Source organism: Mustela putorius, unplaced genomic scaffold (assembly GCF_011764305.1).
Source record: "Mustela putorius furo isolate JIRA1106 unplaced genomic scaffold, ASM1176430v1.1 tig00000242_pilon_pilon_pilon, whole genome shotgun sequence".
NCBI classification, from domain to species: domain Eukaryota; kingdom Metazoa; phylum Chordata; class Mammalia; order Carnivora; family Mustelidae; genus Mustela; species Mustela putorius.
In genome coordinates this window covers 10,757,610-10,770,351 of record NW_025421325.1, presented here as the reverse complement: position 1 = coordinate 10,770,351, position 12,742 = coordinate 10,757,610, and the positions used below count along the sequence as shown (strand labels likewise).

The window sequence follows — 12,742 nt, the reverse complement described above, 5'->3', positions numbered from 1 at the left end:
TTGTTATTCCAACCCCCCATCCTCTATTGTATGTGCCATTCTAGAAGCCTCCTAGCACGTCTTTCTCCTCCTAGTTTTCCTCACCTCTAATCTCTTTTTCTCAGAGAACCCCCGAGTAATCTTTAAAAGATCTAAATAATCATTGTTTTCGTGCCTTGCTTAAAACCCTCCAGTGGCTTTCATCATGCCCCAAATCAAAGAACTCTTTCCCTGGACCTGCAGGGCCCTGCATGTTCCCACACCCTTGCCTTCACTCCTCTCTTTCCATCTACTTCTCTGTTCTTAATGCCCCCCCACCCCGGAGCCTTTTGCTAGTTACTGTAATACACAAATTCCTCACCTTAAACCTTTTGACCTCTTCTGGCTTCAGGCTGGAAACTGTTTCCCTTGCTCTCTGCACCCCTAATTCCTTCTCCTCTTTCAGATCTGAGCTTAAATGTCATTTCTTTGATGGAACTCTCCTGAGTCTTTTTTTCCTTATAAATCCTCTAATATATTCCTCACCTTAGCCCTGCTTTTCTCCATAGGAAGGGATTCCTAGAATTTGCAGTTAGATGTTTACTTATGTATTCATGAGTGCATCCTGTGTCTCCCATGCTAGACAGTAACTTCCAGGAGGGCGGAAACTGGACTGATTTTGTTCATCATCGTGTCTTCAGCACCTGAGGCTGAACGCTCAGCAAATACTTGTTTCGTGTAATACAGGTTTATTGCAATGGCAGCTTGGAATGGGGAAGACCCCATCTGGTACTTTTAGGGCTCATACTTATATGATTTGGAATCTCTGCTCCTGTCTTCTGTGAACTTGAGTGGTTCCTAGCTCCTGTGTTCCCAGCATGGCTTGCTGGGCTGGCTTCTTTCTTGAGTGGGCCAGCCACCATGGAGGATGTATGTGTATATTTTATATGTAAGTTTATGTACGTGTATATTTATATGTAGGTTTATGCAGGAACACGATGTGGAAGCTAGACAGTGACTCTGGTGCTCATAGAAGTGTGCCTTAAATTATGTTGTGTGTGAGCTGGGTCACTTTGGAAATGTATGGCAGACCCTCTCCTATCTGCTGGAGGTATTCCCTATTGTTCTGAGTGGTTGGGATTCCTGGCATGTGCTTTGTCCCTGCTCTCTTCTTTAGTGCAGGAGTTTCTGGTTTGCCATTGTTGTAGGTCACATGCTCAACAGTGTAGAGAGGATAAAATGAACCTAGTTTGAAAATGATCCCTTTCCCTTGACTAGTTGTTGCTCTTAATTCTTGTAGTTCACTGTTGCCCCAGCTCCTTGATACCTAAGTGACAAGTTGTCATAGTGGGAGTGAGTAGAACCTAGTTTCTGGCCCAAGGAAGAGAGTTCAACTTCTAGACATCTCAAGTAGGCACAGTCACTTTTTCGAGGATTCCCTGTTTCACCGTTCGAACGGTCTCTTCAGGAGAAGTGCTTACCTAATGGAACATTTCAAAGGAGCCTTTGGTTAAATTCAGAATCCTTTCCTTTCCTTTCCTTTTCTTTCTTTCTTTCTTTTTCTTTTAATTAGAAGAAAATGTGTTTGAAGATTTTATTTATTTGAGAGAGAGAGATGGGTTGCCTGGGTGGCTTAGTCCTTAAGCATCTGCCTTCAGTTCAGACCATTATCCTAGGGTCCTGGGATCAAGCCCTGCATCTTCTCTCTCTCCTTCCTGCTGTGTTCTCTCTCTCTCTCTCTCAAATAAATAATAAATAAAATAAAAAGAGAGCACAAGAGAACATGAGGGGAGTGAGGGGCAGAGGGAGAGGGAGAAGCAGAGGAGCCCAGCTCAGGGCGGGATCTCCGGAGCCTAGATCATGACCTGAGCCTGAGGCAAATGCTTATCCACTGAGCCACTCAGGTGCCCCAGAATCCTTTCTTTTTCTAAGTCACTTATTCTTTCTATAATTTAAAGCGTGGATTTCTAGGGGACTTTTCTTTAAAAAAAAAAAAAAAAAAAAAAAGCAGTGGCACATTGTTGTAAAGTATTTTGAGGTTTCCTTTTCTATCCTGGATGTTTTCCAGATCCTGGAAATACATGGTGAGAAAGCCATTCTTCACCTGCATATTGTTAAATGCATTTTCCTTAGGTAGTTTTTCCCTCTTGTTTGGATTTTCAGCCTTGTTTGTTGTGTATATCCATCTTAAAATGAAAATCCCCAAGCCAGTCACTTTAAGAATGAGAGCAGTTGTGGTTGGAGTCCGTGTGTGGCTCCTATCCTGTAGGAGCTGTTTGCCAGCCGTCTAATATTGACTTTGCTGTGAGTTGCAGTGACGGCTTTGCGGATATCCTGTAAACCCTCAAGAGGAATTTCAGTAAGACTGAGTGTATTTAAACTTGTAACACACAAACCTAGTCCTTTACATAATGTAGTCTGATAACTAATAAAGGAATGTAATTGACTTGTAAATTTCTGAGGAGGGGGAGGGAAAAAAAACTCAAACAGAAGTGTTCTGTTAATGACTGTGATAGACCCCTTTGTTGTTTCAAGACAACCCTCTTGCTATTTTCCCTGAAGAGAGAGCTGTGTTGGGGCTGGGTTGCACATTTCACTGGCACTTTGCCCCACCTCCTCTTTCCTGAAAATATTTATGGAGATCTAGCGTGTTAATAAATTTAGAAGTGATTTAATGGTTGCATTGGCGGGGTGAGATAAGGTAGTTAAAATATGTTGTTCATTTTATTTCTGGGTGGGGTGGAAGAGGGAAATGAAATACTGATTTTTTTTTTTTTTTCCCTTTTGGGAAACCTAATACTGTGTTCTTTTGTTATCATTCTTGTCCTCTAGGCATTAAGTGTAACTGAAACCTTGATTAAACCCTTGGAAAAATTCAGAAAAGAACAACTTGGAGCAGTAAAGGTTTGTGTCTAATTTGAGTGCACTTGTAAAGGGAAGACGGAGGGGCCGCTGCTGTTTCAGAGGAACAGCGTCAAGTGTACACTTTCTTCACATTTGGCAGCTTTAAAGGAGATGCTGGAGTGAACCATCTGTTGTTTTATGTTTCAATGTGCTTTTTGCCCTTTGGGTGATATGAAATTGTAAACAAAACCAAAACACCTGGGTAGGAGAGTAAAACCTTTAGTCCTCTCTGGCTACACCTTCCCGTAACAAGTTTTGAAAACATCCTTAACCAAAAGGCACACTTGCTCCCAGCAGAAACATCTTACCTTTGTAGGGAGTGCAGTGGCTTCCTTGAATGCTTCCGTTTAATGGAGAAGTGCAGCCGCATATGGGGGTTCAAGATGAGAAACGCTGCTACACCGTGATGACACTGAAACTAGGAAGAGAATATTGGGGTTATTGGGACGTAATTTCCTTCCATTGAGCACAAATTTATTGAGCTCCTGTTATGTGCCAGTATAGTTAGGTGTCGGGGATTCAAGGAAGAGTAACCCTGCAGCCTGTGCGCCAGGATCTGGGAATTAGCCAGGGTTTCGGGGAATAATATGGTGACTTGACCACAGGGAGCCTGGGATATATGTAGCAACTTCTCAAGTTTGTGAACAGAGCTTTGAAATTATCCCAGAGAAATAATTTCCACCAGCCTTTCCTGAAGTTTATGTATTCACTTGAGGAACAAAAAATAACATTCGTGTGTTGACTATTTTTGGCTTGGCCCGGAAGAGAATAACATCAATTTTAGGTAGGGAACAGAGTTTTTATATTTGTATTACCACCCCGCACCCCCATCCCCCAACATGGCTTGGGGATATGATTCTTTTTTTTTTTTTTTCCTTTTTTTACCCTTTATCTTCTTAAACAAAATATTAAAATCCTTTTGTACAGATACATATTGTGGCTTCAAGGGCTGTAGCTATACAGCCGGGCCCAAAGAGTTACCAGCATTTTCCTTGCTATTTATAGAATCAGTTCTCCTTTAAGTGACTTGTTAAAATATTAGACATTTCCTTTTGGTATAGTATTTACCATTTTTAGTGAAGGGCTGTGTTTTGACAGTGGTTGGTGGGGTACCCTCCTCGTCCCCTTCCTGGGATTGTTTGCTGAGCTGCACCAGGCTGACTGTGTCTTCTGGCTTTGCAGCAGGTCACTGGAGTTCTGCTTTCACACCTGTGACCTTGGGCGAGTAATAGGTTTTTGTTCCAAATCTGTAAAATAAGAGATCTGGCGATCTGACTGTCCCACTTTGTAGTTTATGATTCTGTTCTAAATCTTGAACATCTTGGTTCTTTCTTTTTTTACACTTCATTGGCAGGTATGGAATGGAAACAGTGTCCATTTCTTATTTTTCGTATTTTTGATTGAGTGAGGGTGGTGGTCAGTGAGGATGTATTATAGAAATGGAAAATGAATGTCTTAGTTAATATATTTTCTTTTTATTTGCCATCTACCCTACGAGGTTTTTGTTTGTTTGTTTGCCTGTTTGTTTTTAAGTGGGCTCCATCCCCAGTGTGGGGCTTGAACTTGTAACCGTCCCAGACCATGCTGTACCAGCTGAGCCATCCAGGCAGTCCCCTACTGGGTTGTTATAAATTTCTGACCCGAGTTTTCTATTGATGGACAGCTCCTCCCTCTGAAACTTTCCCCATTCCTGATGCTGTACTTGTTCAAAGTACATCTTATAGGTAGGATATACTACCATATTAAAAGAAGAAGTTATTTTAGTAGTTTTAGTCTATGCCTTGAGTTGTTTAGTGGCCAGATTCCATCCTGAAGTCTTTTTTTTTTTTTTTTTAATTCCTTCATCGTTCTCCTTGCTTTAAGTTTATGAAGGATCTATCCCATGTTCTTATTCTGTATAGTATGTATGTTGGCCTTCACATCATTGATACTATTTGAAGCAGCCAGTTCTTGTGGGTCATAGGGAGAGCCCTTTTTTACTGACAGTTTTATATAATACAGAGTAGAGAAAGGTGATTTTCTAGGTGACACAGTGCTACATAAACACCTGTCTCTTTCATTAGATTGTTCAGTGTTTCAGAGAAAAGGCTGTGTTTTCCTTATTTTCTACTGGCCTCAACTCTGCCTTATTATATAAGGTATCTAATAAATAGTCTATTTTGATCATTCTAGGAGAACCTGGGGAGGGTTTATCATCTGTATACTTGATTTTCTACATCTGTGCTGCCTAAATATTAAATTATGTTTTGTTTTTTTTTAAACAGTTTATTTATTTATTTGTCAGAGAGAGAGAGAGAGTGCACAAGCAGACAGAGGCGGAGAGAGAAGCAGGCTCCCTGCCAAGCAAGGAGCCTGATGAGGGACTCGATCCCAGGACCCTGGGATCATGACCTGAGCCGAAGGCAGAGGCTTAACTGACTGAGCCACCCCGGCATCCCTTAAATCATGTTTTGACAAACATATTTTTGTTTTCACTGGTTAACTGGGATACTTAAAAAAATGACTTAGGTTATTTCTCTTAGGTTAAAAGTCTTTTTTTAAAAACAGAATAATGCTTTTTTAAAAAATTTTTTCTTTTCTTTCTTTCTTTCTTTGGTGGTGGGGATTAAAACAAGCAAAAAAAACCTTTAAAAGTTGACCACAGCAGAGTGTTTAAAATATCTCTATCAGAATGTTGATGTCTTTCTCTTCTCCTTCCCCACCTGGCATGTCCTGCTGTCTGCCTGTTCAACTAGAGCTCTTTCTGTTCCTTTCAGTCTTGGTTTCTCCAGTTTCCAGAATCCCTGTGATGAATTTGAATTGTGGTTTTCATACTATCTAAACTGTTAGGTGGTTTTTGCAGGTTGAATTTTCTAAAAGCCCTGAACTATTCTTTTCTACTATTTGCCTCTACTTGGATTTGTTCTCCTTCTGTTTGGTTTGGGCTTATTCCTTTGTTCTTGGAGGTTCTGTGGATTTTCTTCCATGTTTCCCAGCTTCTCCTCTCTGCTGGAAAAATTCCATTTCCCATTGCAGGACACCAGTCTTTCTGTGCTGTGTCACATGAGGTGACTCGTCAGAGTTCCCTCCAAGGCCTAGATCAGCTTTTACTTCCTCTGCAGCTCTTTCTCCTTCCTCGGGTTCTCACTTGTTCCCAGTGTCTGCACAGCACTGTCCGTAGCCGCTGCCCATTAAATGCTGAATTAGCCACAGGAGACTAGTACAGGTACTGACCAATGCAGGAGCCTAGTCAGTTGTGTAAAATCTCCAAGAAGTACCCTAGCTTGTGAAGGCTTATGGTGGGAGAATTAAAAATTCCTCTTAGGTATTTGAGCAATTCAGTTATGACAACGTGGCTTTAAGCAAGGGGCAGCATGCAAATATCAAATAGATGCAATCAAACTATATTGATAATAGAGCCTATTCAAATGCTGGGTTGGAAAGAGCCCATTACCATTTTATCCCATGGAGTAAAAAATTAACCCAAAGGATTGAAACAGATGTTCATTTCGTATATTATAACTGCCTCAGCCATTCACTGGCCCTCACACCAAATGCCTTTTGTATTTCTAAGAATGTATCTAATGACTAAATATTTAATAAAAGTTGATTGCCCAGGATTCTGTAAATGACAGCAAAATATGGGTAAAAAGCAAATTTACCTAAATAATCTCTCAAATTATGTTTGATAAAGCAGAAAAAAATGCTGATTTAATTTAATTACATTTCTTTCATTTTAGTGATAACATACTTCCCAGGGCCTGTTACATGGCAGGAGGCACTGGGGTACAACTGTGAATTAAAACTGTGGCTGGTTGCCCTTCAAGAAATTGACAACTCTGGAGGGGAGATGCCAAATAGAAAAGCAATAAAAATACACTAAAAAGTGCCATAATTGGGGTGGGCATAGGTGCTCTGGAACATGCCCTCTGATCTTTGGAGTTCCAGGCACGTCTCTCAGGAAGACCTGACTCCTTCTCGTGTGAATCCCACATCTGCCCCTTAGCTCGCTGTGCAATTCAGAGTGAGTTACTTACGACCTCTAGCCCTCAATTTCCTGATCTTTAAAATGAGACGAATGACCCCTGCCTCGGGAGGTTTTTTTGTGAGGATGACATGAACATGATGATGTATTTCCCATGTCTAGAGTAGGGTCTGGCATACAGAGTCATGATTTATTTTATTGCCCTATTTACAGCTTGTGCTGCACCAACTTGCCAAACGAATTGCTCAGGTTTTTGTCCACTCTCCGCATGCAAGCTGCAGAGATAACATGCCCCATGTGACCCTTCTGGCCAAGTAGTGCTAAGGCAATGGGTAGGTGACTCTGGAGCGACTGCATGGGACCCCAGGGTGCCCGTCAGCTTTGTTGTTGTTGGTACCTCTGCAGCCATAGCTTCCCCCTTCTCTCCTCCTCCGATGGGTGATGGGTGTCTCCTGGGTGCGGTGTCAGTTGCTAGATACTGTGGGGAGAAAAGCCGAATTCTTATTTCTTTGAATAGGTTGACGGGACTTTACAGAAAGGGGGACTGTGGGGTTGGATCAGGCAAATAAAGTGTCAGGCAGGGATATAGGTGACACTTGGTTAGGACTTAAGGGGGGGAGTGCTGTTTTTATGCCCCCACATGGTAGAGGGGTGCCTCCTGGAAGAGGTGGCATTTCACCTGCACCTGCTGGAGGTTGGTAGATCAGGGGAGGAGGAGAATAGGGATGGCAAAACTCTGGTTGGCTTGGGTATCAGGATTCCATGTGAGAAGGTGTCCTGCTGGGTGTATTACCTGTGGGTGAACCTTCCTTCTTGAATGTATGATATTACTCCCATTTTCTTATTTAAGTAAGGGAGGGGGAGTTGGAATCTCTGAGAAAGTAGCTAGTTCTCCAGACTAGGCATGCCTTATTATTTAACGTGTATCATTGTAAAATAAGTCTTTCCATTTCCTCATCCTAGGAAATTTGTGAAATAACCAAAACCTTTTAAAAAGGTATCTGGGAACTTTAAAAACTTCCTACCTTTCTTCTAAAACAAAAAAACCCCAAATTCTAGTACCCTAAAGAAATGTGGACAATTCACACTAATATTTAAGTTTTTGTGAGTTCTTTATATGTTCCTTACTCATTTTTCAATGGGAATATTAAATGATTTTAGCAAAAAAAATTGCTTAACCTTAAGAATGTTTTATGCATTAGGAATATTTGCTTCTTTTCTAATATATTAATTGTCTCTTCTTCTGCTTTGTGGTTGGCCTTTTAGCTTGTTTATTGTGTGTGTGTGTGTGTGTGTGTGTGTGTGTGTGTGTGTTTAATATCTAGAAGTTCTTATGTCTTCTCCCATTTCTTTTTTGCTCAAAAAGTATGCCTCTGTTCTGAGATCTGATGAAACTGTTCTTTTTTATGGCTTCATTTTTTACTTGTGACTCTTTCAGTCCATTTGGAATTAGTTTTCATATGACATGTGGTTCTCTGTTTCCATGTAGTTAACTAATTATATCAACACCATTGGCTGAAGAATATTTTTTTACCCAATGAATTATGATAAAATCATATATATATATATGTTTACTTCTAACATATTGAAGACACCTGGTTACTTAAGTTTTATTTCATAGGTTTCTTTTTTTATTTATTTTTTTTAAAGATTCTATTTATTTACTTGACAGAGATCACAGGTAGGCAGAGAATCAGGCAGAGAGAGAGGAGGAAGCCGGCTCCCCACTGAGCAGAGAGCCCGATGCGGGGCTTGATGTCAGGACCCCGGGATCACGACCTGAGCTGAAGGCAGAGGCCCCAACCCACTGAGCCACCCAGGCGCCCCTATTTCATAGGTTTCTGATCTTCCTTTACCATTTATATAGCATACAACTTACTTAGTTTTCCTGTTTTAAATCATTGCTCTTCTTTACTTTTTTTGGGGGGGATGGGTGGTTTTGTAACAGATTACAAACTGAATTTCAGTGAGTCATATTTAACCTGTAAACATAATTTTGCTTGGCTTACTCATGTGAAAGTGTAAAAACAAAACAAAAATAAACTGTTGGCACCATTTAAAAATCTTTGGATTTTTCAGCTGGTCCAGAAAAATCAGAGGACATGGTTTATATATTAGCCTGTATTCCCACATGGTAAAAATGTGCTGGAGCCATGATATAGCCACCTTCCCCTCTAGAATAGTTGTGGACGATCTGGTTTTCCATAGCCCCCACCTCTCCTCCACTTGATCTTAGCCAAAAGGCTGAGAAGCGATTGCACCTCTCTTTAATGAGTTCTGTCTTGCTTCACTTTTTGTGCCTGAGTTCAGATACAAACTCATTGCACCTGGCTCAGACTTACTTGAATTTGTACTGCTGTTTTTATAAAAGAAATTTTTGTTGTATTAGATTCAATCCTTCATAGATCCTTTTGTCATAAGTTACTTAATTTATTATATATGTATATATCTATCTATCTCCACTTTATATAAATTATAGATTTATATAAATATTTATATATTTATATATTATATATCTCTCTCCACATTTATATATATATATATATCTCCACACACATCTATGTTACATATGTTAGCTCTAGCAGTGTTGACGAAAAATGCTGTTCTTTACTGAGTGCTACTTGAACATAGTCCCTTTTAAAATTTGCATTATTTCAGCACAAAAGCCACGTGAGCACAAAGAAACACCAACAGCATTGAGAGAAAATGCAAGAAGAAATAATTATTTAAGTCTTCAGGTTTAACAACAAAACCGCAACCGTACGGTGTGTGAACGAATGCATTTCCACTCTGTTGGTGGGAGGAATGTTGTTTCTTGGCTGAATTCCTTCTTCACAAAGCCTTTGATACCCCCGCTTTCTTTCATTCTCAACTTTACCCACGTGTTAACTTACAAACCCCACAACTGCTGAGTGTGCTGGGTGTTTTGACTGCTGATTTTAGCATCACTGCTTCCTTTGTCCCATTCTGTGATTCACATGAAATCAAATGAGTAAAAATATTTTCAGTATTCCTGCGAAGGATGAATCTGTGCGGATAGTAAATGTGTTTTCCTATCAGATCCGGCTTAGCAGTCCTCTTGTGGTGAACGCAGGGGCGGGACTTCTCTTCCTGTTTTGTTTCCATGGGAGAAGGGGATGCCCAGAGAACGCTGTGACGCTGGTGCAGTAGAAAGTGGCCTGGACCAGGATCTGTCTTCTCACACCTAACGCAGTGTGCATTCCACCACATCAACTTTTTAAAATAGTGGAAGATTCTGAAATGGCCACATGTTTGTTTTATGTAATTTTTCTGTTAGTCACCAAAACAGTTGATGAAGAGTGTAGTAATAAATGCCTTAAACTTTTTTTTTTTTTTACTAATTGCAAATTAAGAGCATAAAGAAAATGTGCTTCTGTTTCAACAAAAGTGTGACTCTTGTCACACATAGGTGAACCATCAGATCACAGAACTTTAGGATTGGATCAAAGAATGAGCTAGTACCAAAAAAAAAAAAAAAAAAAAAAAAAATCCCTTATATTTTCAGTAAGAGAACTTAGGTTCTGTGTTGTTACTTTTTTTTCCCCCTAAATTGTGCAGCTAGTTTGTCATTAAACTTGGAGTTGAAATGGGAAGAAATGTCTGTTCTGGAGACTGCCTGTCTTCCCTCAGTGTGGGATGAGTTCAGGGTCTCTAGATGAGCCCACATAGCAGTTTGTAGTTCCTTGTGGTGGGGTTTAAAAAAAAAAAATTTGAAGAAATAGACTTTTCACACTTTGTTCAGTCGCTTTGCCTACCAGGAAAAAGATCATATCAGAAAAGATTATTTTTGCTTTAGAAGATAGAAGTTGGAAAATAGGGAAGGGAATGTTCCTTTCCAGGAGCCCTTGGAGAATTCAGGAGAATTTGAAGTTAATGGAAACATTTTGACAGTGTGAGGACATTCTGTGCTCTCATTGGTGCTCAGAAATGTTTACTGAAAATCCACTTAAGTTGGCAGGCAGTGTTAGGGAAGATAGTCTGTCTTTTCTGTATTTAACAATTAGGAGACTTGTTTTCTCAAAAACTTCTATAACAAAAGAAAAGCAAATGCTAATTCTAGACAGTACTCGAGAAATGTTTGTAACGTCACACCACCGAGTCTCATTATGAGGGTATCTGCGTTACTTTACACCCTGTTGACCTAGTGATACATGTTCTGAATGATGTTATAGAAATCACTGTGAAGGTTTCGGAAAAAAGATGTTTCTGATCAGAGGGTCTTATTATTAAATTCACACTGGTTTTCCCAAGTTGTTTTTTCTTCTCCAATTGTGATGATGATTTTTTAAAAAAAATCTAGACCAAAATGTACTCAGTTTTAGGAGAATCCCATTTCTTTGCCAAAGTCTGCATAAGTTTGCTGTTTTAAGCCTGTGTTGTTCTTTTTATTATTTCTTTTAATGAGGGACAAGTGACATGGCTTTGCTTCTAAACACTAAGTGTAAGTATTGAAAAATACCGTGCTCCATAAAAAGCCCATTAAAGGAAAAACAGAAAAGATAAGTGACTCTTCAGTCCTAACACTGTTTTGAGGATGAATAAGCAGTAGCCTGGGTATAGATAGATTTTTCAGATAACTTCATCACACTTAGTGGTACTTTATTTATTTTTAGATACTAATCCTATTTTGAGCTTCTCAGTAGATAAACTGTATGTATGCATTTTCCCCCCTGTTTAATCATAGTTGTCTCTGTGTTCTGACTTGTAGGAAGAAAAAAAGAAGTTTGACAAAGAGACGGAAAAGAACTATAGTCTAATTGATAAACATTTGAATTTATCAGCCAAAAAGAAAGACTCACATTTACAAGAGGTATTGTTTTTACTTTCCTGTTTATTTGTTTCTACATTTCAGTAAGGAGTGCATACCTTTTCTTTTTAAAATGTGCTTTTCTTTTGTAAACTTTTCATCTAGGATTATTAGGGATGAAAAAGAAAACGAACGGGTATCACCATGAATTAAGAAAAGAGTTCTTGTGGAACAAGACACAAAATAATGAATACATCTTACAGTGATTAATTCAGTAGAGATTCATAGTATTAACATTTTTGGTTCTGAATATATTTTCACAGGAACAATTTTATCTGGCATTACTGAAGAACAGATATATTATTTTCAGGAATAGATTCATTAATTGGCTTTCAAGATTTTTTGAAGAAATGAGTTGAATTTAATAAGCTCATCTACCATTTTGCTTTTATGTGAAGGCAGCATTAATCTTTTTTAACGCTGAAGATTCAGGAGTTCAGCATCATTGGGAGGAGAGAATCTGTTTTACTTGTGTTAATAGACTCTTTTTTTTTTCCTTTGGAGGGAGCCATGTGTAAGGAGAAAGGAATTTATATCTTATCTCTCATTTTCTCTGTCTTTCTCTTGTCTAAATTCTCTGGCACTTGTGTTTTCTCACTCACACACTTGAGTGGAAACTCAGTGGCTTGCAATTTGGAACATATGTTTTCATTAAAAATAATGGTGTTTTGCAGCTGTTGGGATCTTGACTCATTCCACAAAAGTGTGATTTTTTTCTCATTTGTTTATTTTTAAACACACAAGGAATCTGGGCATAATATACACTAATTGAATTATCATAAAAATGACACTAACAGCATTGGCTCCAGTATATTTAAATGCCAGATGTGTACTTGCACACTGTGTGTGTGTGTGTGTGTGTATTTGTGTGTGGTCATTTTGACATTCCCCACATGTCACATTTACTCTTCCCTTTTTAATAATTTTGACTGACATTTGGAAGGTGTTCGACAGTTTATAAAAGAGGAGGCGGGGGGTGCACCTGGAAGGCTCAGTCAGTTAAGTCTGCCATCAGCTCAGGTCAGGATCCTGGGACCCTGGGATCGAGCCTCCCATTAGGCTGCCTGCTGAGAAGGGAGTTGGCTTCT

At 39.4% G+C, this 12,742-nt stretch overlaps 1 protein-coding gene across 1 annotated transcript in view; it reads left to right on the top strand.

The window, feature by feature from the left end:
* ARHGAP10 (Rho GTPase activating protein 10) overlaps nt 1–12,742 on the top strand; it is a 317,977-nt gene that overhangs the window by 101,258 nt on the left and 203,977 nt on the right. The window contains exons 4-5 of the mRNA XM_045078333.1: nt 2,791–2,862; nt 11,556–11,657. Coding sequence (XP_044934268.1) covers nt 2,791–2,862; nt 11,556–11,657 — 174 coding nt within the window. The remainder of the gene's footprint in view (nt 1–2,790; nt 2,863–11,555; nt 11,658–12,742) is intronic.